This window comes from Rhodamnia argentea, chromosome 9 (genome assembly GCF_020921035.1).
Source record: "Rhodamnia argentea isolate NSW1041297 chromosome 9, ASM2092103v1, whole genome shotgun sequence".
Taxonomy (NCBI): domain Eukaryota; kingdom Viridiplantae; phylum Streptophyta; class Magnoliopsida; order Myrtales; family Myrtaceae; genus Rhodamnia; species Rhodamnia argentea.
In genome coordinates, this window is record NC_063158.1 from 2207093 (window position 1) to 2234805 (window position 27713).

At 39.2% G+C, this 27713-nt stretch overlaps 2 protein-coding genes across 3 annotated transcripts; both read right to left on the reverse strand.

Annotated features, from left to right (window-relative positions):
* Nucleotides 1-320: 320 nt before the first annotated feature.
* On the reverse strand, nt 321-27108 carry LOC115740897 (heavy metal-associated isoprenylated plant protein 39-like). Of its 2 annotated transcripts, XM_030674541.2 has the most exons (5): nt 27102-27108; nt 25735-25739; nt 1190-1267; nt 932-1007; nt 321-682 (listed from the first exon to the last, which is right to left on the reverse strand). In XM_030674541.2, the coding sequence occupies exons 3-5, from the start codon at nt 1193-1195 to the stop codon at nt 354-356; spliced, it is 411 nt and encodes a 136-aa protein (XP_030530401.1). In that variant the 5' UTR covers nt 1196-1267; nt 25735-25739; nt 27102-27108; the 3' UTR covers nt 321-353. The 2 variants fall into 2 exon arrangements, with proteins under 2 accessions (XP_030530401.1, XP_030530402.1); XM_030674542.2 differs by lacking the exons at nt 1190-1267; nt 25735-25739; nt 27102-27108 and adding an exon at nt 1101-1160.
* On the reverse strand, nt 10790-12610 carry LOC115740896 (protein ROH1). Its single transcript, XM_030674540.2, has 2 exons — nt 11818-12610; nt 10790-11640 (listed from the first exon to the last, which is right to left on the reverse strand). The coding sequence occupies exons 1-2, from the start codon at nt 12535-12537 to the stop codon at nt 11122-11124; spliced, it is 1239 nt and encodes a 412-aa protein (XP_030530400.1). The 5' UTR covers nt 12538-12610; the 3' UTR covers nt 10790-11121.
* Nucleotides 27109-27713: the final 605 nt, after the last annotated feature.

Sequence of the window (27713 nt, forward strand, 5' to 3'; positions counted from 1 at the left end):
TTAATTTGATTTTTCGATTGAAACGCACGAACAGCACCTATGGAGATGCATGTATGGGTTTTATTTCCGCTGTGTTAATTTATTATTTTTACCTATGCATGTTACATGTATCCCAACATCCCCCTATGAAAAATGTGTTCAATGGTCTATTACTCCTTTCTGTATATCTATACATATTGTCATCCGCGAAAGCCAAGATGACAAATCGGTCCCTATGAAGTATGAACTTCAGAAAAAGAAGCTCTGGCTTTCAGGTACATCTTGGAGGCTTGCTCATCAACCAAGCTATGAGTTACCAACATCTCAATCGCCACTATCTGCTCTCACAAAACTCAAAGATGATTCAAATTATTTTAACATATGACACAAGAATTCGGGTTCTCTTCCATGCTGACCACGTGGTAATATCTGGTGAGGTGTGGATTACGGGCTTCGTAGTCCTTGACAAGCTCTGCAATCTGCTGCTCTTCCTTCTTCTTCTTGTCATCCTCCTTCTTGCCTTCCTCTTTCTTGGACTCTTCCTTTTTGGGCTCGTCCTTCTTCTCAGGTTCCTTGGCCGGCCCGACCGTCAGAATCTCGGTGTACCATTTCTTCTTCAGCTTGCTCACCACCTCGACCGGGTCAACAGCCCCGATGACCGTCAGTTTCTTCTCCTTCATGTCCATGGCTATAGAATCAATTCCTGGGATGCCAAAAAAAACAGAACAGAGCAACAGCAATTAGCGGCCCGTCTGGGCGGCCAAAAGACAATGAATGAATTCTCTTATTACCCATCAAAAGGAATTGAGGAAATGTTCGTGCTAATTCTCATATTTGTGATTAACTGCTTCACCATTATCAGAGCCAATTACGGCTAGTTTCTTATATGAAGTCGTTAATCTTAAGTACTTATTTCCCATGAGCCAAAGAGAAAGTGAAGTTCTGTTATTACCAGAAAGGCCAGAAACTGCTTTCATGGCTTTCTGTTTTGCCTTGTCATCGTGCAAATCCAATTTCAAGACCATCTTCTGCACAACAAGAAGAAGATCATTTATACCCAGACAAGAACAGCCAAAAAAGGAAAAACAAAACTTTAAAGGTCAAAAGACAAGAAACTGAACTGATTCTGGAAAATTCAAAAACACTTGCAAAACTCATCATGATCAGATCATCAGACTGAATTAACAAAAGGGTAAGTCCCAAGTCTCACCTTCATTCCTGTTGTGTAGCAGAGCAGTGACCTGGAATTTGCAGGGGGGACTTTCAAGAAAGTCAAAGATACAATAAATAAATAAATAAGAGGGGAGACAGAGGAGGAGGAGAAGCAAAGATTACAGCAGGAGGAGAAGAGGAAAGTGGAGAACTAACCAAAGATGACAGAAATGAGGAAGATGGATGGATGGACCTATAAAAGCCACTGGTCTCCTTTTTTTCTTTTTTTTTCTTTTGGATTCGATAACATCAGCAAGTCAATAATGCTGACAAGAAGAGTCGAACAAAACAAATGAAAGGTGGAAAGAGCAATAGGCGTATGGAACAAGGAAATGGAAATGGACTCATCGTGAACAGAGTGCAACTTTGGACTCGGGCGAGATCGTTGACAGGTTCATTTCATTCCCTTTGGGATTATAGCCATATAAATGCGAGCGAAGAAAGAAAAAAAAAAGAAAAAAAACTATCGGAATTTTTGTCTTTTTGCCTCCTAAACTTGATTTTTTTTTCCCTCTCCATGTTCAATTTATGGCTAATTAAGGGTTTTAAGCATATTTTTGAGTTTCCCCGCGATTTTCGAGTTTTCGTTTAGAAGAGTTTGATGTAATTTCTAACTATTTTGATCATTTGTTTTTTTTTGTTTTTTTGCCCTTTCCCTTTGTTTATTATGACTGTCAAACTTTCATGTATGGACTAGGATCAAGCATCAACGTTCAACCAGATCTAGAAGGTCCCTCCTTTGAATATACGAGCCCCCGCCAAGGGTCAATCTCCACAAGGGAAAGAAAAACTATTGCATTTACGATCATGGTTGACTTGTTGCAACAACATCAAACTTTGCAATTAGGCTCTGCTTATTTCGTGAAAAAAAAAATTGTATGATTTGATATTTTTTCCTAAAAATAATCGCTGTATCATTTGTTGTTAGTGAAAAATATTTTCATTTTCGAAGACAATCTATATCCAAACATTTTTGTTGACGATGAATTTTTTTTCGTTTATTCACTTTTGTAAGAAATACAAGTGATCAGTTTTAGGAAAATATTTTTTAAATCATTCATTTTTTACAAAATAAATGAAGCGTCAAGATGACTATAGTTTTGAGGTGGTTGGCTCTATATCTAAATTTCCTTTCTTTGCTCTTCATCTTTGTTTTATCGAAAAACCTCCGTGGTTTTGTTTTTTTTTAATGACGGAAAAGCTCATAGAGCTAGGTGTTCCCATTTTCCTAAGACAATTTTTTGGTACTCCAAAGCCAAGCATACTCAGAGATCAGTCCACTCTTCTAATTGCTGTAGAGATCTAGGCATATCCCGACCAAACTTGTAAGTTTCGATTCAAAAGTACTATTGGGAAACCGTCGTCATCGGATGACATGTTATTTGGTAGGGGTAATAAAAGTACCATTCAAATTGCACGAAATAATGTCTTTCATGAACGCACTAAATATATTGAGAATGACTGGCACTTCATACAGACATTGTTCGGGGGACACTTGATTTTGTCATGTCCCTTTCGCTGGTCAAATTACGAACGGATTCAATACGACTGTTTATCCCACACCAACCTCAAGTTTCTCGTCCAAACTCCAATTGGTTTGTTTGTAACTATAGAAAATCACCAAAGAAGTCCTACACCTATTGCAATTATGTCAATTTAGTCCCACTCCTTCTTTTTTTTGCCAATTCAGTCCTAAATCTTTTGCATTTATGTCAATTCAGCTCGTCCGTCAATTTTAGTTGGAAATCGCTGACGTAGATATCGGTTGTCCTATATGGCATGATCGGTGTTGACATGGACGTTTTTAATAGTATTTCAATAATGTTTTGAATTTTTGTATAATTTTTTTCTTTTCTTTTCTTTACTTTTTTTCTAGACTTAGGGTCGGTGAAGGTTGCCGACCGATCCTCATCGGCCACAAGCGAGGGCCGGCACCCCCTTGCCAGCCCTAAGTCCAAAAAAAAAGGGTAAAGAAAATAAAAGAAAAGAAAAAAATTCAAAAAATTTATTAAAATTTCAATTAAAAAATATCCACGTTAATGCGGGCTATTCCTCATAGGATAATTGTTATCCACATCAGCGATTTACGATCAAAATTGATCGAACATACTCAAATGGCAAAATGTGAAAAGATTTAGGATTGAATTGGCGAAAAAAGGTTTAGAATTGGATTAGCACAATTACAATAGATTTATTAATTTTTTGGTAATTTTTCTGTTTATGGGAGATATTAGACATTGTTACACATAGTAAATAAAGATTCTTGGTGATTGCAAAGATGTCTTTGGATATGAATGTATTTATGTGGTACTATCAATGGTTCGCTTCGGTTTGGTTTGGCAAACCGAACTAAACCATTAGAGTGCAAGCTTGAACTAAACCAAATCTCACCCTGAACTGAATATGAACCGAACCAAAAATTCAGTTCAATTTTCAATTTTCCTTTTTCTTTTTCTTTTTTTCTTTTTGTTTGAAAGCCGGCGAAACCTCCGGCCACTGGCCGAGGGCCGGCGAGGATGTCGCTCACCCGCCCTCACCTTGCTAAATTTAGCGTCGTCGAGGGCTCACAACACCAAATCTGGCCAGCGAGGGCTTCGTAGCCCTAGCCCAAGGAGGGGCTGGCTAGCCCTACCGGCCATTAGCCGAGGGCCGACAAGGGCGTCGCGGCCCTCGTCCGCCCTCACCTCACTAGATATGGCGTCATCAAGGGTTTACAACACCGGATCCGGCCAACGAGGGCCGTGACCCCTCGCCCATGGCCGGTGAGGGCTTTGCGCCCCTAACCCAGGAGTTAGCTACCCTAGCCGGCCCTTAGCTAGTGGTCGGCGACCCCTGCCAACCCTTTATCCCAAAAAAGAAAAAAAAAAGAAAAAGGAAAAAAAATGGTTATTTGGAAGATTTTCAATCCGATTTGGTTAACCAAACCGAACTCGAAAACAAGTGGTCATTTTTTAATTACCTGAACCAAAAACCGAACTGAATCAAACGCATGAAATTTTCGTTTCCGTTTAGTTCAATTAGCAATTCGGTCCGTTCAATTTTCTAGTTTAACTTTGACACACCTATATTTAGGCGACTGCATATTCTCTCGAATTTCGTAACTCAAACAACCCACGATGTCTTTACCGTTGGAGGACTTGAAGATAGTACATGATCATTTCAAGATTGTAATCGATATAACCTAAGTGACATTAATTGTTTGTATTTGAATCTCCCATGACAATACATCCATATTCTAATCTTTTTGTACATTGTTTCCCATCTGAAAACCAAAGATTCTGGTTAATATTTCGGGCGCATGAATGAAATAGCCGCATCTGCATCGAGATGCATTAATTTATTGATCAAGAAATCCAATCTCGAGCTAATTAGTGAGTAAATGAGCGAGAGTCTTGATCGAGAAATCCAATATCGAGCTAATTAGTGAGTAAATGAGCGAGTTACAATTGTGAACAATCTCCTGCTGACGATGGTAATTTTTTAATGACTTGTTAAGATATCCTACGTACCAAGAGAAAAGGATCCACCCAGTCAGAGCGAGCCATCAGCAAATCGCGCAAGCTCATCGGTTTAAAATCTAGATTCCTGACTTCATCTTCGAAAGGCTAATATGGGGAAATTGCTCAATGAGTCCTAAGCCTGTACATATGTCGAATTTATTCTAAATTTTCTAATTTGGCCAATTTATTCATAAAAATCTTAGCACCAACTTCCAATGTAATCCTTCCAATCAAATTTTCATTGAAAGCCGATGACGTGGCAGTGTGCCATGTTATCCAAGTTCAGCATTAACACCAGCCCTTTTGTAGTTGAACCCATAGCCGGCGGTCCCTAGCTTAGCTCCTTTTCCAATTCTTCTGGGTCTTCTTTCAGGCCGGAAGTTTTGATATTACTACTTCCAGTTCCAATGAACCCAAATCTTATCAGGCCGAGGAATTTGAGAAGAGGAACATTGACCTTCATCGTCAATCACTAAGCATTGAACCTTTTGATGTGATTCAGAGATTGAAGATTGAGCTGACATTGAACTGGTCTGGCTCACATTCCTCTATAGTCAAATTGGACTAATCTTTAAGCAACCAGGTTGGACTCTAGGGGCATGTAATGGGGTGACAATTTTGAACAAGTCATCTTAGGAGAACATTAGGGCTTTCCCTCTCCATGGGTTAAGACTAGAAATGTTTGCTATTTCGTGCTTTTTATAGTTTATTGAATCTCCTAGAGTGGAGTATATGATATGGTGGGAAAGTTCCTGTTTTTGGCTTAGTTAAAGAATATTAGTTTGCAAAACATCTTGGACTTTTTAAAGTACTTATATGTTAAGAAGATGAAATTTTAAGCATTAGGTCGGATCTTCCCATTCGATTGGATTCCCAAATTCTGATTCATGATTCGTGTGTCGATTCGACAAGTATGACACAGAAATTTGTACTCGCTGGTCATGGGTTATTACTGAGCTATTTTAGTGATCAATTGCCTTCTCATTTGCAATCGCAATCACATGGTGACGCAATTAGATGTGTCAAAAGGGTGGATTGGGTTAGATCGAATATGGTCCAACCCATATTGATCAATCTAACCTGTTTCTTAAAATTTATTAAGAAAAATGATACTGCTAAAACACTTTCATGCAATTGATTTTTTTTAAATTAAAATTAAATTTTCACTATTAAAAAATTACTTTTATTTCTATTTTATTTTCTTTTACTTTTTCTCTAGCAATCGAAGACGGTGACCTGACGACGGCGGCGAGCAGGAGTGGCCGGTGACGGCGGTAGGCAACAGCGGCAATTGGCGACGGTGGTCGGCGGGGGAGTTCCAAAACAGTTTTTATATATTTTTATTTTATTTTTTTCTTTCTTTTACTTATATAAAATATAAAATATCAACTAATATACTTAATGCTTATTTACAAGTGGTGCTTGAAAAGCTGCATGACACAAGCAGAAAATGGGTTATGTTAAAATCCTTATTTAAATAAGTTTTATGAACCTAAATTGATATGTGATCCATTTTTTAAATTTAATGAACCCATATATGACCTAAATGAATAAAAATTGGTTAAAAAATAGGCGAGGCCGATATTGACACCTCTAGACGCAATGAATCAATTCATTGGACGAGCCAATGCAAGAAGCAAAAGACAAAAGGAGAGGGCAAAAGGGGATACTATTACAAGGGGAAGAGAAGCGTCCTCAAATTCTCATTGGACAACTTCTCGTTTCATGAGTACGACTCTTTTCCCTTTTTCATTTTCTTCTACCCTGTTTCTACTTACTAATGTGTGAGTTAGGGGACCTTTCATCTGTGTTATTGATTGTTAATTGATGATAACAGTTTGTGATTTGTCAAAACTTCATGAAAAGATTGAGTTTTAATTGTTTATGGGCAATCTTGGTGGGAAAGAACGATCATAACCAAGGGCGCTTATGGTTTACATGTTTGTCTATTTCTTAAATTGTAATGTATAAACCGCGGATATAACCGCAAAATGTATATTTAGATTGATAATTTTTACATTCCAAAGGTTTGTTTTGGTGAAGATTATTGGTATCCTACGATTAAATAAAAAGGACCTGGGATGTACTGCTCGGTCCGCTCCAATCGTTGGTCCGATACTGGAGGTAGCCGTTTGCCCGGGCAAGATGTATTACTATTTAGATTCTTTTAATATGAACTGTGACACGATTCTTGAATCTTAATTTGCCACTCCATTATTATATTACTTTTAAGCAGGGTATATCTTGCGAATATCATATTCGGTAAACCTAAGCAGGAGTCACCCATCATAGTACCCACTATGATGCAACATCTAGTGATGCACGCATGTTGTTAGCTAAAGTTGAGAATTACTTATCGAGGTTTATGAGATGCTTGCCTAGCTTCAAAGAATGCTCAAGTTTAGAATGTACCGAAGCATTGACATTGTGTTATCAATTATGATATATGTTTAACTACTTCACATTATATCAAATTTTCAATGTGGGGCCCCTTTTACCTTACACCCGCATACACGCATCTTAACAATTTTTACGACACAAAAGAAAAAAAATGAAAGTTATGGGTAGATGTGGCCACGGGCCGTGAAACGCCGGTTCTGGTTCGTGGCCACGAGGAAACCGGAACCGGCCCTTGAAGGGGTGGTTCTGGTTCTGGTTTCAATTTGGCACCGTTGATTTCGGGCAGGTTCAAGGCTCGGTTCCGGTTCAGAATTTTAATTTTAATTTTAAATAATAAATTATAAATTATAGTCAAATTGTACATTATAATCAAATTTGGGGGAAAAAAAGGGAGAGGGAATGGGCTTGAATTTAATGAATTATCATTAAACGCCTACATATCTTCTTAGGGATAGAAGTTGGGGATAGAAGAATCAAGGCCTATGTAGTTCTTTTACTTTTGATAATCCCAACTTACCTCATCGTCAATCGTCGCTACCCATTGTGGTACCCGTGATGGTGGTATCTCTATTATCATCATTGAAGAATTCGTCGTCTCGATCCAGCTCTTGTTGTCGAAATTTAGCTTTTGTCTAATCATGAACACAAGCTTGAGCCTCCACCGTATCCGAATTTAATCTTGAATGGCGGTCATCCAAAATTAATCATTTAGCGATAAATGCTTGTTCGACTACAACTGTTGAAGAATGGGTTGCTAACATCCGTCTTGCGATGAGAGCGAGGACTGGGAATTGAGTTGAATGAATCTTCCACCACTCCAGAATTTTGAAATCTGTGCTGTGTTCGGAATCGCAGAACTCAAAAGCAATGGTTAAATAATTTTCTAATTCGGAAATATTACCGATTGCTCCCTTTTATCTTTTTTTGTCTATTAATTAGCATATTGTACCATCTACTAGGTCTACCACTCTCCTCCCTTTGTGAGCCACTAGGTTGAGAAGATTCACTATCACCTAAATCATATCTACTACAAAATTCATTATATAATGCTACTATAACGTTTTTAACCTCTACTTGTATAGTTTTAATATCTACTGTTTCATTCAAATGTAAACAATCATAATAATAATCATTCAGATAATCATACAAACCATCTAATTTAGTACGTGGATCGAAAATAATAGCAACCAAATAAATAAAAGGAATACAAGCATAATAATGCAGCCATTTTGCTTTCATTACTATAATAGTCGGAGCTAATTGAACATCTTGCTCATATTTACAAAAAATACTAGCAATATTAACACATTCTATATTAAAAATAAATGCGTAATAGGATAATAAACACCAGATAAAGTATAAGTTGCATCATTAAAAACTTTCAAAAAAATCTAAGATTTTTTTGCAAACAACCCAATCTTGAGGGAGTAAAGTAATTTTGGAAATATTATTTGAAATAAGCATACATAATAAATCTTTATACTCAAAAGATTGATAAAACAACTCGTAGGTAGAATTACAACAAGTCAGAACTTCTTTTGGAAATCTTTTTTATTTTTGTCCATGTGATTTACAAAATCTGCCCCATTCTTTCATAATTTGGGGAAAACTCCATAAAAATTTAATTGCTCTCTTTATTGGGGTGAGAAAAGCCTCAAGAGTTCATAAACCATCTTGTACACATAAATTTAAAACACGGCAAACACATCTAATGTGAAAAAATTATCCGCCAAAAGAGGGTTTACAAATATTTTCTAAATTGATAATAGAAGCGGTATTTGATGCCGTATTATCAAAACCAACTGAAAAAATTTTATTAATCAAATTATTTTCTTCTAAAACTTGCATAATTATTCTATAAATATTATTGGCGGTATGCCTTTCATCAAACACTCGAAATTGCAAGTATTCTTTTTTAAATGGTACAATCGTCACCTATCCAATGACATGTGATACCCATATAAGAATGAATTTGCCAAAGATCACTCCAAATATCGCTACCTATATGCACACGTCCATTGAAATCCGTAAAAAATTTTTGCAAAGCTTTTTTTTTTATACACCCTAAAAAGTTCGCGTTTAAGAGTAGTTCTCGTAACGGGTTTTGCTTGCGGAATACATGTAATGTTGATCAAAAAATTCAAACCAAAATTTTCACCAGTAGTAAAAGGTAAATGTTCAATGGCAACATATTGAGCTAATATTTCTTTATAAAGTTCATCACTATAACTAAATAAATGAGAAGTGTTAGGATTGGTTTATCCGAAAATTTGTCGTTGCCCGGTGTCGATCCCCGCTTGCGTTGCATGTTTTTGCGTCGGATGCCGACGGCATATTCCATAGCCATCTCCTTTATTAAAATTGTATGAGTTCGTTCAATATTTATAATTTATCTTATACTTATCTTCGCTTACATGTACCTTGTCGAAGTGTTGCCATAAGTTGGATGTATTCTCCCGAGCTTGCCGTTCCGGCTCCTTTACTATCGATGTTTCTTCGATGCCGGTAGGAGGATGAAAAATTTTTTGCGTTGGGATGTGCTCGACGTTGGGAACATAATTAATATTATCATCATCATATACCCAATATGTAAACTCACGAGTATCATATTGATCATGAGGTTGAGGAAAACCGGATTCCCCCATCCCCATCGGCATCGGGCTCTTTTCCCTGTCACCAGCTCCGCTTCCACTTGCCATTTTTTTTAGAAAATTGAGCGGAAAGGCGATTCAAAAAATTGAGAGAATTGAGCCGAGATTCAGCAGATTGAGAGAATTTGAGAAAATTTGATAGAATTTGAGAGAAGTGTGAGAAAAAATGAAATGGAAGGGAATGATATTTATAGAAATTTTAGAAGTAAAAAAAAAATTGGGGAGAATATGGCCGTTGCATGCAACGGCCATAAGGGAAAGGAGGGGGGCAAGGGGAAAGAGCCATTTTTGGGGGGGGGAGAAGGAAGCTCTTTCCCCATTTTGTTTTGTTTATGTTTTTTGGGCTGGTTCCGGGCCCAAACCGGCCCGTGGCCATGTCTAGTTATGGGGCTCAAATACTTTTAGGCGTTCACCCACACAAAGCTGTTTGAATGATTACAAAAGAAATCGAAGCGTGACCTCTTTCGGTAGATGAATAAATCGTGGACAATTAGTCCCGTTACGGCCCAATGAGGATAGGGCCTCATCGCTCGGGACAAGAGGGCTCGGATAGGATGCGGCTCTACTCGATTTCTAGGACGGCAGAAGGGGGGGGGCACAAATTTACAAACACACATCAAAGAATGAGAAATACACCAACGAGAATGTCTGCTCTTTTAATCAGAGGAATTTGAGACATCGCGATGGGTATTTAAGACAAGCAGGAAAACACCCGTGAGTTTTGCGGAAAAAAAGGGAGCAGAAATCAAAGTGCAAACATCATGGGGTCTTGAAGCTTTGATGAGGCAAAAGACCTGATAGGGGGATCTGATTCTCATCAGAAGCAAAAGCTTTTGCACCCTCTTTTGCAGACAACAGAGCAACACCCAGAAAGCAACCTGTCCGAAGACTCCCAAGAAACCAATTTTTGCCAAAAATGCAAGCCAAAGCTCAAATCTCAAACCAATCAAAAATCTTCCCCTGAGAATCAGAAATCACACACAAACAACGATCTGATGAACCCAGAAGGAGAAGAAACCATCTTTCCAGGAAGTGTGGGGAAGAAAATTAATCACATTTCTTTGGACGCCATACCCATAATCAGAATTAATATATACACGTTTGTATTACACCATGACAAACTTCTACACACCAAGAAATGACCCTCAACATCAAGACAACCCCAAAAGAAAATTTCAAAAGAAGAAGAAGAAGAAGAAGAAGAAATTGGGCTTTGCTTGCACCACAATTTTACAGCTTTTGAGGGTGAAGCCATATGTCCTCTAACCTCCTAAAAATTGACCTAAAGGATCGATCCTCCCTCGCCCCCAACTGTCAAATTAATTTGGGTTTGATCCGCTAAAGAAGTCAATTAGAACCTCGGCCGGGGCTGCAACGTTTTACAGGGTCGGAGCCGACAGTTTACCAGCCTGGTCCAGCACGTCCAGCACCTCGCTCCTGCTCCTCACTATCCTGTGGAACACCTCCCTGATCTGCATCTGCAGCGGCACCAGCCCCTCCTCCATCCTCCGGCACGTCTCTGCCAGCTCCGCCGCCCTCGCAGCTGCCTCCTCCGCCCTCTCCCCCTCCGCCGGGTACTGGAACGGGTCCGCGAACTCGGCCAGCGCCTGCCCCAGGCGCTCCATCCGCTGCAGCTCCTCCATCAGCCCCGCCATCCCCCGCTTCTCCTTCCTCTTCCACTCCTCCCCGATCTTCTCCGCAAGCGCGGTCATCGGCTGCGCCCACCCGAACTGCTTCGGCACCTGCAGGTGCATCGCCAGCCCGCTCCTCTCCTGGCACGGGATCGCCGCCACCAGCGCGGACATCACGAAGACCGTGATCGCGCCCATGATGTACACCGGCAGGGCCAGCCCGGATGCCTCCGCGCCTCGCGGCACTACCAAGTTGGCTGACATAGCCTGAATTCAAACGATTCGGGGATCAATCATCAGCCAATATATCCGCGGTGATCGGAGATCACATTTGACTTGTGGAATAACCAATCTAGTGCTTGATAAACGAGTCAATGTGCAACGGTTTCTGATTAAACGATCTCAAAAGTATCCAATTTTTCTTTCAGCGTCAAAAAAACGTACTTGAATTTGCTTCGATGCGGACCAATTCTTCGACACGCCCCACGTGAGCGTCCGGAACTGCGCAGCTGCCGATCGATCCTTATTCGTGACGGCGCTGCCGCCTCTCCGCCCGAAAGACCAAGTCCTCTCCGTTGACTTGTGGCCGCTGCTGTCCTTGTCCTCGGCGGCCAGCAGGGCAAGCATCGACCCGAGCGCCTTCTTCGCCCGGCGGGCCTGGCCCTCCCCGATGGGCTGCTGCTCGAGGGCGGCGACCGCGATCTCCGAGAGCTTCTGGCAGTGCCTGACGGCGTCGACACCGTGCATGACGGCGTTGCAGACGTCGAGGGCCTTGACAGCGCGGTCGAGAAGCTCGGGAAGGAGGCGGTCGAGGGGGGGCTTGGCGATGACGGAGGGGTCACGCTCGCGGCCCATGATGAGGAAGGCCTTGAACTCCGCCTCGCAGCAGAGGAAGACGTCGAGGAGCTTGCGCAGCCACGCGACGGAGAGGAAGGGGGCGTCGGCGGAGGCGGCGGAGGAGGAGGAGTCGCCGCCGCCGTCGCCACCGTCGGTAGGGGGACGGGCGGAGAGGAGCTCGGAGAAGCGGTCGGCGATGTTGCGCTGGAAGAGGTCGAGGTCCTCGAGCTCCTGCTCGTGGTGGCCGTCCATGGAGACGACCTGGTTGCGGCGGATGCTGATGCGGCCCAGGAAGGAGGAGCCCTGGTACTCGGTGGTGGCAGGCATGGCTTTGTTTCTTTTCTCTTTGTTTCTTTCTGCAGATATTCCGAAAGGATGATTGGCAAGGAAGGAGGATGAGAAGAAGGAGGAGAAGAGAGAGAAAGAGGAGTGCAGAGGAAAGAGATGGATTAAAATAAAGGGGTAAAGACCGGGCGGTTGGGGCAGTTACACGAGAGAGAGAGAAGGAGAGATGGGTGGTGGTCAAGGCTCGAGGAGGGAGGGAGGACGAGACCGTTTCTTCTTCTTCATCATCATCATCTTCATCTTTTTTGCTTTCCCTTCCTTTGTCGCTACATATGTTTGTATTTCTAACAAAAACATTATGCGGTGGTTGTTCAAACTTTATTCCCAATCTGCCCCTTCACGTGCACCTTAATTATTGAAGGCCCCCTTTCGTTAGGGTATTTTATGGTTGGTTGGGGTGGGCGCTTGGGGCATTTTTTTTTTTTTGCACGTGAACATCACGTGAAACGAATTTTGGCCTGTGTTCATCCCAACGCATTTGACTTACGGTGGGGGAATAAAAGGAGATGGTTTGTCGTGGAAAAAGAGAACTAGGAGAGATTGTGTGCTTCCACAATTGAAGAAAGAGAGCGAGAAGGGGTCGCTTCTCTGTTGGTCGCGAGGGTGAGTTTTGTCGCGGTGACCCTTTTTCGCATTTCGGGCATATGTCGATCTCACCTCTTTGGGCACGGATTACACGTCCGGCCCACGTGAGTGGCGATGCGAAGTGGAGAGAAGAGAGCGCGCGGCGATGAAAACGGTCGGATGCCGACGGATTTTGCTTTTTGGCCGGAAGAAGTGGACGGATTAAAGATAGAAGTGCTCCGCCGTGTGGGAGCCCTGTTCATCGAGATTTGAAAATGAGAACGCATTGCTTTGATGTTTAAAACTTGTGTATGTCGACTTTGGTTTTTAATGGTAACTTTCTCGATGGAAGAGGCCAAGTCACATTTGAAAAATATCGAGATGCATCTAATTTCTATGAGTTGAGTGCATCATGATGTTTGATTTCATTGCATGTAAAATTCACATCGTTGGACAACTGCGATGTATTGGATTTACGCGATCATGCGCACATAATAGATGGGATATTCACTTATTAATTAATTTCTTCATCGCAAATATGGGGAGTTGCCAATTTTTTCCATCAAAATCCGACCTCATAACTAAATAAACTAAGTAGCCGAAGTATTCACATAGTGTCTCATGGTCTTGCAGCCTCTAAAGATCCAAACAGTCATACTATCGAGTCATTAAGATACTAAAGTGGAAGGACACTGCAAGTTGTTCTCGAGCATGTATTGAGTGAAGAGAACATTTTTTATGCAACACATACGCATGACGCAACAATGATGACATGACATAGCCAATCAATCATCATGATTCACGCGTTATAAATCTCATCTTATTTGGTCTGTATTTTATATACATGCATCTTACTTTTGATCGGTCAGTTACACAAAATAACTCATCGTGAGGGAGAGTATGTGATTGGAATAGTGGTATGGTTTTTGTGTCTTTAGGGTCAAATTAAAAACAAAAAAGACCGCGGCTGAGAACAGCAACTTCCCCGAAGAGTTACCGGCGAGTGGCATTATGGTGGTTATATTTGCGCCGGGGGGGCTTCACTCGTCAATACGCCTATCCGCATCCCACGTCACGAACGAGTTGCTGAGTCAGCGAGCCCCTCTCTCCGACGCGTCGAACGCGCTGTCCGAAGCCACGCGGACAGTGATGGGCCCCAACATCGCGAGGAATCGTTTGACTTGGTCGTCCCCCTCTCGATTCCCTACGACGCGACCGCACGACCCATGTTGCACCTTCACTCCCCGATCTCTCTCCGACCACGCCTTTTGCCTTTCCTTCTACGATGTCCGTCGGAGAAAGAATATATATATATATATAAGTCGGTGATGACTTTAAGCTACTTTGGCGGTGTTCGTTTGTTTTTTGCTAAATTATTTTGAAAAAAATTCAAGATAAAAAAATGCTTTTTTTAAAATATTTTCTAGGAGATTTTTTTTTTAACTTTAAGCACGCATATTCTGTTTAACCAGAAATGATTTTTCGTTAATCGATCATTTTCAGTAATATAACCACGTGAAAACTTAAAAAAATTAATAATTGAAAATTTCTTTCACTCCAAAAAAAAAAAAAAAACTTATGCATGAAATTTTTATCGGGCAGTTCATTTCATGTGAATGGGGAAATGAATTTTGACCAAAAAAAAGTTTTTTGAGGAAATGAATGGATATCGCCTATCGGTGGTTGGACGTTTGGGGTCGTGATTGAAACGAAACATCACATCCATCGGAAAAGATGATCACTCACTGCGTGGGCCCCGCTGACCAACGACCCGGATTGGCTCCGCAGAATCTCGTCCTTTTTTTCATTCCGAGGGCCCCACCAAAAAAAAGGTTTAATGAATTGACATATGTCTGAAATTATTTATTTTTTTCGGTCGAGCCATGTGTCTGAATTGACATTTTTCAAAAAACAAAAAAAAAGGTATTTCTTAGTTTCCATAATAGAAAATTCAGGAAAACATCTAACGAAACGTCAGGCGTTTGCGTTTCGTCGAGAACTTCACATGACGTTGAATGTCCTGAGTAAAACGAAATTATTTACTCAACGGTAAATGAAAAACTTTTGACTAAAGAAAAAAAAACAGCAAATGAAAATTATTAAAAGTGAAGGAACGTAGAGAAATCAAAGGTGAAAACCGCTCCAAATACACTCGTCCGTGCGAAGGCTGTATTTGTCTCTTTGCCCATTATATGAAATAGAACTATTCTTGTCAACCCCGCATAGTTTCTACAACAGCTGAAAAAAGTCTCCTTGAATTCCAAGGATGGCCCCAAAAAAACACCCCAGTCGACTGGGAAATAAAGGAATATGAAAAATTAGAATCATTCAAAAAGTCAACAAACTTATTCTGCGATGACCAATTCCGTTCTAAAATTTTCAATTTGACTAATTTAATCCTAAATTATTTTGGCAAATGCGGTTCTTTCGCAAAACCGCAAAAACCGTCCACACTAACCCTTGCTGTGCCACGTATGATGGTCAACGTCCAAGTCGGCAATTTTTGGCCAAAATAGATCGAAAGCGGTACATTGGCAAATCATCAAATTTTTCATAACTAAATTGGTTAAATTGAAAATTTTAGGATCGAATTGGTTGTCATTGGACCAATCAACCGATGGGTCGGGTTTGAGTTGAGAAGAAAATGCTCCGATCTGGATTGATCTATTAACTCGTTTTGACTCATTTTTTATATAATGTAAATCTAGTGACCAATATCCAACCCAACACATAGCAAACGCATACCCCGATCCATAATGCTAAAACACTTATATATTCAATCACATTTAGGAAAACTCGTGCCTAAATTGAGGTGAAAACGAGGGTCAGAGAGCGCGAGATCAAATGGAGGGTGTGTGTGAGAGAGAGAGAGAGGGGTAAAGAGAGAGTCATAGAAATGGGTTGTATCTAAATAAGTTGTGAACACATTTGTCATTCATTTATTTTTAGACTTTTGTATTCTAAACCATTTATAACCCATTTAGTGATTATAACCAATACATATACCAACTCAATCTATCAAAAATTAGTTAAGAAACATATTTATTAGAGTGCCAATGGTTCAGTTTAGTTTTTCAAGAAAATCGAACCGAACCGAACCATTGGGGTGTAAACTTAAATTGAATCGAAATCTACCCTGAACCGAATATGAACCGAACCAGAAATTTTTGTTCTGTTGAGTTCAGTTCAATTTTAGATTTTTCTTTTCTAATTTTTCTTTTTATTTTTATTTGTCCCTTTTCTTCTTTTCTTTTCCTTTTTTTTTTTGTTCAAATCTTGTGTAGCCGTTGGCTAATGGCTAATGGACGGCTATCCCGCCGGCCCTTTGCCCTGAAAAAAAAAAGAAATAAAAATAAAAACAAAAACAAAAAAGAACCGTTATTTTGAAGATTTTCAATGCGTTTTGGTTAATCAATCTGAGCTGGAAAAAAAAAAGAATGGTTAGTTTCCAATTACCTTAACCGAAAATTGAACTGAATCGAAGTGCACAAATCTTTGGTTCGGTTCACGGTTCAATTTAGTTTTGAAACCCGTTATATTTATGATTTATTTTGATAGGTCTAATCGCCAAACAATAGGTTTAGAATTTGTTGGAAAAGAAAGAATTCCGCAGAAAACCCCTGAAACACATGTGATGGACTGATGGCTGAGAGAAGTCAAAAGGTCTTGAACGACCGACAGGATGCCAATGCAAAATGGACCCTGTGACTTGCGAGAGGAAAGGAGGAGAAACAAAGAAGAGGTCGAGAAATTAGAATGGCTGGCCTGCATTCAAGGCACGTTTGGAGGGTGGGTGATGGGATTTTTGCAGAATTCGATTCGGATCATCGTCGTCGTCGTCGTCATCGTCGTCATCATCATCCCATCTGCGCATCACGCGTCCCAATTGATTCGAAACGTTGATCGTGGCGTGAAATTAGATTAAGCACAAGCAAAAAGGTCCATGGAAATAGTCAAATTATCAAATTTGCTCCCCAACTTTAGTGGGGTCGATATCATCAACCCCCCTTTCTCCGTTCTTTGCTGTGGCCATTGGTGTCCGAAGGATACCCTCCCCCCGTGGATAAACTTTGATGATGGTTTCACTTTCTTTAATAATCTCGTTTTCCCCCCTTTTTGCGCATAGGATTGAGAAATTACTCGTCCGACCGTTTATCTCGTGAAACGATGTCTCGTTCGGTGACGCGAGTTGTTCAAAAGGGAGAAAACGGAAGCCAGTCGATGCGTTCACATACTCCTCGAAAGTAGATAGATGATCGACGAGCAACCCACTTCAATTCTCGCAATGTTCTCGTCGAACGGAAATTAGACGAAACCCCTTTGTCTCGACACATTTGACTGTGAAGCTTAGGTTTATTTATCATTCGCAGAGTTGTATGATAACGAAAGATAACGATCTCTCTAACCTTACCTAAAGTGTGCGACAAGTTCTCTTTCTATTAAGTAGGGTCTAGTCTATGAGACGGATTTTGGACCTCGTAGACGTCGGCGCACCATCCACCTCGAGAACATTATGATAATTCGATTTCCCGAAAATTTGTATATCCTCTAAAACAAAGGGTAAACTCATTTAGTCAACACATATTACGCGTAAGAGTAAAAGACATCGTTGCTCGTTTTAACATTGGGTATTTTTTTTTCCCCTTCTTTTTGGGTAGGGTAACCCTTATTATTATATTAGTGTCCTTCTGCTTATTCCGAGAGAGATTGTAGGGTTTGCTTCAAAAAGAGAATCCGGGAGTTAAAAAGTCTACGGGCCAGACAATAGATCAGTCGGTTATGGGTCGTTGTCTGCCTTTTTTTGGGGAGGTGAAGAACATAATTAAAAGGACAGAATTAAAAATAAAACAGTATCCAAAAAAATCTTTATTTATTGCATTGATACAAATTCAGTCTTAAAATTTTCAATTAGATCAATTTAATCCTAAGCCTTTTTACATTGATATCAATTAAGTCCATCTGGTTAATTTAGTCCAAAAATTTTTAACGTGAATCTTGGCTGTCTTATATGACACGATTGATATAAACATATTCATTTTAAATAATTTTTAAATATTCTCTTTTATTTTTGTGTTTCATATTGTCTATAGCCTGTGCCCGCCGGCAAGGCTTGGCAAGGCCAACCATTGCCCGACAAAGTCGCTTGATCCTGGGCGAGGGTCGGCCTCGCCAAATTCAATGAGGGCAGCCTCGTTAGTGCTCGCCCTCGCCAAGGAGAGGCTAACCCTCGCTCGTGGCGGTGAGGGCGACCCTCACTCAAGCGAAGTGCACAAGCCATGAAAGAAAAAGAAAGAAAGAAAAAAAGAAACCAAAAGATATATAAAAAAAAGAAAAAAATTATAAAAATATTCAAGTGGCGCCAGTTGTGGTAGGCATCCACGTCAGCAATTTTCGACCTAAATTGAACGGCTGGACTCAATTGGTATCAATGTGAAAATGTTTACGACTAAATTGGTTCAAATTAAAAGGTTTATAATAGAATTGGTATTAATACAATAGGTTAAGGATTTTTTTGCTACTTTTCCCCGTCAATTATGGGTCGTTGTCTTCCTTTCTTAGAGGTCAAGGACAGAATCAAGAGGGAGGTAGTCGATGGAGCTCTACTGCATGCCCGAGCTTCATCAATGGCAACTCTCTCTTTTTCCTGTCGGGGGCTAAGAAAATGTAAGGCTGGGGAGAGACTCAATCACAGGACTCGAAGTGGAAAGGAAGGGAGAATGTGGCCGACTCAGTGTCATAAACGAGCAGACATCACATGTATTGGCATGTGATTGATCTCAGTAGTCCACTTTCAGCATTGAAGGCTAATGCAAATCGATTTATGAACCGCTCACTTTGAAGAGGCCAAAGCAAGATTTCTCGGGTGGTCACCTGGTCCACTGCGGAGCTCACACGGTGGCGGTTGTGGAACGACACGGCAGGGAGTCTTATGTAATTAACGGCACGACCGGTCGTCTCAAGATGTATCGTGTCTAAATAATAGTACATTTTAAAAACACCCATCGACTTTTACCAAAAAGACAAAAGTATTCCGGCTTTTTGATTGATTATCACATGTCACGCTCGTGACGTGGGGGCACGTGTCAACCCATCACGCGTGAATTAATCTTAGTTCTTCCCGTGTTTTTTTTTTTTTAAACGCAATACGTGAAGGTAATGTCCTTCAACTTTTCAAACGATGGTTGTATCGTACGATTCATCATGAAATTATTGAAGACTATAACGTGTTGCTACATGTCCAAAAAGTGGGGAGAAATTTCCTAACCTAGTGGAGTGAAGTGCACTTCCACTTATGTTTATGTACATACATATGAGGAGAAACACACATAGGTACTAGTCGTGTCAAAGACATTATTGTAGGAAGTGATAGATACCATTGCCGCGTGAATTGGAAGTCTTCTTCGCCCGACGACTTTCGTGCAATAGTATTTTTCCTATTTAGAAGCTAGTATTTCTATTTCACCAAGCTAGTGACCAATGTTCGAGGGGTTTTATTATTGAAAATGCTCCCTTGATAGTACTGTCGGGGACGGTATAATCTCAATCGTAGATTCACTTATCATCCTCGTATATTTTGCATAAAGCGTTCATTGAATGGGAGATCGTGTGGTCGGAAATAACCGACGATCTTGTCGGACTGTCGGGTTAGCAGCTTCATTTATCAAATCATGAAAGAGATACATCAAGGCAAAATTATTATGCATATGACGTAGCACGTGAGGTTGAAGGACATGCATGTTCACAATCATTGGAATAATACCCTTAAATAAATATTAATAGGATAATACCTTTTCATATCAAAGAGGGATGACAAGGTTGTGATAATTGATATTGCATAGAATTCCTAAGATTAATGATGAATATTCAGATAATCAAACACAATACTTGCTAATCAATGTAATTATGTTACCGTCGTCACATCGCAAAGTCCCGTGTCGTCACTTGAAGGGCAGCTAGAGCCGGCGACTTCATATTGACATTTTTATTTCAACATGCGACTGCTTTGAGACATTTGGTAATGTGATTCTTGGAAGAGCGAATCTCGTTCTAATAGACAAGTGCAAGAGGACGAATGTGAACTTGGGAAGTCGGCATTCTGATGGAGTTATGGGTCCAACCCATCATCCACTTGCAAATTTTTAATCAAGTCATTTTTTAACACACTATGTATGTATGTATGTATGTATGTATGACAAGTCTATGGTTTCAAAACTTCTGAAATAAGTATAGTGTAGTCGTTTCACACCTAAGACACTAAAGCACTCAAAGACTCACCTTTCACATTTTCAAAGAAAATAAAGTCCAACTTAAATTCCATTTGTATCGCGGAAAACTTTTTCTCGAAAATCATTTCCCCCATTTACTGGCATTTGAATTGCTTGAGAACGAGTTAATGAAAAATCTTATCTTAGCTAACTAAAAACCTATGCTTAAATACAGGAAAATTAGAAATCATTTCCCAAAATATAAGAAGGCAGTGCATTTGGACTATAGACTCTGCACTTGGCCACAAGAACCCCAATACCTATTGCGGGCTAGCCCTCGATAGAACCGAGGATAGGCGCTGGTGACCCAATCACGGGCACTACCTGTCGAAATGCTTGGGAGCCAAGCACGGGCATTGAGGTCTCGAGCTTGACTTCTGTGGACCTCGGTGGCAGTGCCCAAGTCACTAGCGCTCGAATTGTACATGTCATTAAGAAAACATACTTTCCCTTTTCAAAGGACAAATTTTTTTTGCTATTTCTTTTCAAATTTCAGTTAAATATCGAAAAATATTATCAATTTTTTGGAGTTGACTTCTTGGAGATTATGTTATGAAAATATTAATTTTTTAGCGAAACAAACATATCCTTAGTCAATATTGTAAGGCATATAACAACAAAGTCCTCATTATAATTAACGATTCAATTCATGCCTTCTAAATTGGCGCAAGTTGTCATAGTACATATCCTCTCACTATGGCTCTATTTGTTTCGAGAAAAATTAATGATTTGAAAAATAATTCCCTAAAAAAATTATTTGTACAACTTGAAATAATTAATCAATGAAAAATATTTTCATTCTCGATCGTAACTTATCTCTAAATATTTTCTTGAACGATGAAAGAAGGTTTCGTTCATTCATATTTTAAGCGATATAAGCAATCATTTTCAGGAAAATGTTATCCAGATCATTCATTTTTGGCCAAACAAGCGAAGCCTACATATCCTTAGCACCACCATCTATACACATATTATATAAAAGTAATTTTTTTACATTAAATGCACTATATATAATTGGAATGAGTACTTTCATTGTGTAAAGAATATTTAAGAATTTTGCCAAGAAAGCGACATTAAAGAAAACTTTTTAAAATCTCAGTCTACATAAAAATATTTCATGATGTCTCGAGTGACCAAAGGGCACTTTTGGGCGGGCTTGGACAAAGCTAATTATAAAGATCAGCCCGGCTTGAGAAATTTGATAAATTTATTTTAGGCAGGCTTGAGTATTAGGCTTGGCTAGGCCCAATTAAAAATAAATGGATCAAGTTTGATGGGCTTGAGAAATGGCCCACGTAGGAGCTCCACCCAGCCCGACTAGATCCACACATTCCCTTTGTTTTACATTTATATGTTCGATGCTTTCTTCTGCAACTTAGGGCCACTGTTGGGACTGACTTGACCAATTCGGCGGTTAAATTTCCACGACCCACGAATCGACCTTGTCTAAACTACTCAGTCGAGCGATCAACTCTAGTTCCACTAACCTAATCAATGTAGAACAAAATAAGGAAGTCCAAAATGTACCACCAAAATGATTAAGCATCAAAGGCTCCGTTTATTACGAAAAAAACACTTTTAGGAAAAAAAAAAATTCTTTGTTTTACTGCATTTGGTCAACAGAAAATAAATTAATTAAGGAAACCATTTTTCGTCAATGTAAAAAATACTTTTAAAAGTAGGGAAAATGATTTTCATTTTTTGAAAAGAGGAAATTATTTTCTCTCCTCTTTCACCCTTGTACTCCTTCACCTTTATTTTTAAATTATTTTTTAAATTTTCTTTTCTTTCTTTTACTGTTCTCCTTCTTTATCGATCGGTGATTATTGACATCCGATTTTTAATCGGTCTTTTTTTTAAAAATCATTAAAAATATAATAAAAATTCATAAAATTTGAAAATTAACTTTGGAAGCCTTCGCCAAGCCTAAGGAATCAATTTTGAACAAAAAATATTTTTTGGTATTTTTCGCATTTTTTAAATACTTTTCATATATTAGGAAAATACCCAAAAATTACAAAAAAAAAAAAAAAAGCATTTGTGGCCACAAAAATATGAAAAATAGCCAATATTTTTTTTTTAATTCCCTTTTCATTTTGGCCATTTAAAATTTAGAAAATTCAATTTTGTGTCACAAGAGTCTTCATAAACATAAACCCAAATTAAGCCAAAAAATTACATTTTGAGTACTTTTATTTTTCTTTTCGCATTTTTCAAGTCATGAAATTTGCCTCTAATGCCTCATATTGCATTTCAACCAATTGTTTAGGAAATTGAGCAGTTTTGGCAAAAAAGACTTAATTGCACCTTGTATTTTCAATTTAGTCCACAGTTTTCACTCTAAGTGCAATTAATCATTTTTCAAAGAATTTCATTCAAATCTAAGACCAGACCCTATGTTTTACATCATTTTAAATCTATTGGTGGGGTCGAATCGGCTCGTGAAGCAATTTCAATTTTCCCTAGAACAATCACCGATCAAGATCCTATGCTTTTTTTTTTTATAGTCCAGGATCTACCGGCCCCACCGAGCTTTGCCCGGTGTCCGGCTCGAGGGCTAACCGGTGACTATACTTAAAGGGGGACCGGCCCAACAACCCATCGCCAGGGGCCCCCACTTAAATCATGAAGCGCGGTCGGGAGTTTTGAACCATCAACCTTTCATGAGAGGAAGAAGGGCTCAAACTCAACCAACTACGCCATGCGCGGGTGGGTTGGATCCTATGCTTTTTCTACCTTGATTTTGCATAAAAATTACCGAGTCAACCTCCCAATCTCTTGAACCTGTCATGAGCTCATATGCTCATTTCGGACGTCCTCGAGCCGATTAAACCACGAGGTAAGTTCACTTCAACTCCCTAGATGCTAGATGAATGATCGGTTTGGCTTGTTTACATGTGAATGGAGAGATCAACTTCTGCCATTGCGGGTAACTGTTGAGCTCGGTGTAGCTAGGTTTTCACCGTTGGATCATGTTGAGGTTAGAGTATGTTAAGCTCTACATGGTGTAGATTCGATTCGTGGCTTGATCGGGGGCAAATTTGCATGTTTGAGGCTTCATCGGAGGTCAAGTTAACATCGGCCGTCTGTTAGGTCTTCTTCTCTGGTGGTCTAGTTGACCGGTCAACATTGACGTAGCTATCACGTCAACACCGGCGGTTGTTTGCAAGTTTTTTAGTTAAAAATTTAAAACACAGATCCGACAGTGGACGTTGTGCCATGTGTCGAGATATGGTATTTTTGCAAATAAAAAATGATTTTTCCAATTAAAAATGGATTTTTGGAATATAAAACAAAAATTCCAATCCTACGGTGGTCGGTGTGCCACATGTCATGATTTGAAAATTTTGGAATAAAAAAATATTCTCTCATATTATAAATCATTTTCGAAAATAAAAATATTTTTTGTGATCGTGTGGCCCGGATTTGGCTACGCGTCACCATCTCGATCGTCTATTCCTTTTTCTGAAAATTAAAAATTCACTTTCTAATCAAATGGGTAAGATCTTGCTACGTTTCTCATTTTTGGCCTTTGATTTTAAAATTCAAAAATTGCGAGGGAAAATTGAAATAGCTTCACAAGCCCCCGAAACTATTTCGTTTGGGGAAGATTTTCAAACCCTAAAAACTACTTCGTTTTGGTCTTAGGCCGACCCGAGACTTGTACGGTCTAGATTAAGTGCCCGTGAGGTGTAGGCCAGGTCAACCCGACCTGGTCCGGATAATTTTTTAATAATAAAAAATTTCATAAAAAATAAAAAAAATTAGCAAATGATTATAAATCCAAAAAAATTGGAAAATTCATAAGAAATTCTAAAAAAATTAGAAAAAATCATAAAATTCCCAAAAATTTCGAAAAAATTTCAGAAATTAGGAAATGAGTCATTTCAACTAAGCAATCCTGTTTTTGATGATTTTGCCTATCATTCTTTAGAAAATGATGGTTTTGCCCCTTGTAGGCAAATTGTCTCGGTAGATTCTAAAAAATCCCAAAAATTCCACAAAAATCTCAAAAATTGGGAAATTGGTCCATTTAATTGACCAACCCTATTTTGAAGATTTTTCCTTTTGATTTCTCCTAAAATGATAATTTTTCCTCTCTTGGGAAAATCGTTTAAAAAATTTAGAAAAAATCTTGAAAAATTTTAGAAATCAAAACAAGACATTAGCAAGGTAAAACAAAGACGATACACACTTTGAGACTTCAAATAAGAAGTAAAGGGAGTTGATGTATCACAAAAAAAAAGACCAGAGGCTTATCGAGTGTTTTTCACGACCTTTGACCTCGAACCTCGGGCACAAAAAGGACTAGACTTGCACACGGGTGTGTGCTACTACATGCAGCTAATGGCATTAACAAGATAACAACAATCAAAACTCACGAAAACACAACAAAATCTTACCACAGAGTCGGGGGTTTGATTCGTTTAATGGGTTTAAATCCAGGTCAAGTAAACCAGTTACCTACCTTGATTCAAGCCCCGATATTTCTCACATGTAAGCCATGTAGGAAACACCACTTAGTCCAAATAAAAGTACGTAACACAAGGTTTAAAAAACATTCAATGGCTCAGAAAATGATCAAACAAAAACGTCCTAAAATCATCACAAAGTAGCCTATATGCAAGACCCTTGCTTAGCCGAAAAAGAAATGCATAGACTTGGCCGCTTGGGAAGGGTAAAAAACCCACCTATTCAGAGCTCATGTGGAAGAATTGTTTGTTTTGTTTATATCTTAGGGTTTAAAGACCTGAGTTTAAGGTTCTCGAGATGGTGATTCTCGTTACCCGATTATAAATCTATCAGTTAGATGTGATTACTGCATTTAATGTTGCCAATTATTGATTAGTCAATCATTCGATGACTCTCCGATCTTTCTTTTTTCTAGAGTAGAAGAATGTAGCAATTTACAAAGCTAAACTAAAACTTGAAAAAGTCGTGTTCTTTCATTTGGAAGTTGTCAAAGGACTCACAAATGGGGAAGGCGATCTAATCTTTGTGACCGTAATGAGAATTTTTGGGTCATCGGTCCGATTAAGCACTTTCTTTTATTTGATTGATACATACATAGCTGACTACTTTTATAATCTAATTTGGATTTTTGATCTTTCACCGCATTGCTTTCATCCCAAAATGGCCCAAGCGCTTTGTGCCTTGTAGAATAGACACGAATATGCGGCGATGGTTGATTCATACCGCTTATCTCTGAGCATTATCTATCACATGTTTATAGGGTTTGAATGTGAACAATGTACGATTGGAAATGGCAACTAAACCATCTTCCTAAAATACTTAAAACAACCTTATTATTCAAATTGTAAAAAGAATGCATTATCACTGTTAAGTTTATGACGACTACCAAAGAGCGTAAGACGTTGATTGTCTCAAGAGCAGGCTTTCCAAGAAGAAATTGCAAGTATACTGAGGAGCTTGGTGTGTGCCAAACATGATGTTCCACTTGGAATCACATTTCATATTGAGGAAATGGTCATGAATGGATGCATTGTATTGATCTCAATATAGCTGATGGCCAAAGTAACATGAAACCATACCCCCTTAGATAATGTGGTTGTGTCCACTAGAGCTAGGACAACATAATGTTAACTCAAACTAGCAAAATTACAAGTTCCAACTATCTACTTTTTCTAGACAAGTAGTCATACTAAAATAACCAATACAACACAAACTAACAAAAAGCTACCTATTAAATGTTGCATATCATGGTTCAACAAAAAAAAATGTTGCATATCATGCCTAAATCTCTACACCTTCTCATTAATGTTCTCGAGTTTGTTGTTTAAATGCTTAAGCAAATACTTAATATTTCTTATGTCACCCTCAAGTAGTGCAGGCGGAACCTTCATGATAGAATGACGTATATCGCTTGTAGGCAAACACTAAAAAAAGAAGTCATACATTCTACCCCGATAATGATAGTAGAAACGAGAAGACAACCTATTAAAATTTCAAGTGAAGATAACTAGTTGGTCATGTGAATGCATTAAAAACACTGAAGCACTTTACCTGCTATCCGATAATGCAAAGAGAAATGAAAAACAGAGAACACTTGGTACTTACCAGTGGGAAAGACAAGACAAAAGGGCCTATAATATTGAAATACATATGGCCAAAAAAGAGAGAAACACACAATGTGATATTAGGTACATGATGTAAACAGAGCACATCACGCTTGAACAATCCCTCCAATAAAATGGTAACAGCCGGACCAAATCTCCGTTATAGGTGTTGAACATCATGTTAGTATAGATTGATGTTGAAATTATTAAAAAGTTCTCGGGAAAAAAAAAACATTATGAAAATATCATTGAGTTTTTCCGAGGTGTAAGAAAAATAAAAATGTCCATAATCTCCTTGCAATCCACATTACTTCCAACACAAGTACCACATCTTTCGTTTCAATGATATGTTCCTATACTGTGTTAACTGCAAAAAAAAAAAAAAATTGTGACAATATCCTTTTGTATTTCTAGGCTATTGTGCAAAATAGATACATTGTCTCACAAAAATTGGACAGTAGATTATTGCCGTGAATAATAGTCTCTGGATGGATAGAACTAGAAAAGAACAGGGAAAAAAACCAATTACCACACATTCAAGCAAATCAAAGGAGCCGCGAATGTCCAGTTAAAAAGAGTATCGAAAAGACAAAACCCAGTTCGGTTCGCCGATTTCATGTTGCAGAGTACGCAACAAAACGGAAGAGAGAGAAATCATCATACGTAGTCATATCATAACCCAGACAACATCACATAAACGTTTTTTACGTCAACCATAGCTCTCTTTAGCACGCAAGTAGGAAAATGAAAGTCGATTCTATCAAATTAAAGTTGGCACATAACAAGAGAGATGAATGGGAAGAGGAATTGACCAAATCTCGAGAGAAATCGCTAGAAAAAGTTGCAGAGAAAGTTGTGTGAACAAACACGGAGGCGAACAAGATTTGAGTGTGTTTGTGAAAAATATGGATGCTTTGGACTGCCGATGGGCTTGGAAGCAATGACGGAAGCTATGGTGGAGGCAGATTTCAGGAAGATTTAGAAGTTTTGTGGATGGGTTCGTGAATATGGTTTGCAAACGAGATTTGAAAGATTTGTTCTTGGTCGGTCGTAAGTGAAGGGGGACTTTGAGAGAGAGAGAGAGAGAGAGAGAGAGAGAGAAAGGGGAAGAGATAACGGCATCTTCATGGAGACAAAAAGGAGGGGTTTTGAAAACTTGCTAATAGTGAGACTCACAAATGACACATAACAATTTTTGTATGGATTGTCTCGGAGATGAGTTGACACTCCAAGACCATCCAATATTATCTCG

Excerpts from the sequence above, each read along its gene's own strand:
- LOC115740897 (XM_030674541.2), bottom strand. Across the intron at positions 683-931 it reads AGCAGTTTCTGGCCTTTCTG|GAATTGATTCTATAGCCATG; the intron begins GTAATAACAGAA and ends TTGGCATCCCAG.
- LOC115740896 (XM_030674540.2), bottom strand. The coding sequence starts at position 12,537 with ATGCCTGCCACCACCGAGTACCAGGGCTCCTCCTTCCTGGGCCGCATC. Across the intron at positions 11,641-11,817 it reads CCGCATCGAAGCAAATTCAA|GCTATGTCAGCCAACTTGGT; the intron begins GTACGTTTTTTT and ends GTTTGAATTCAG.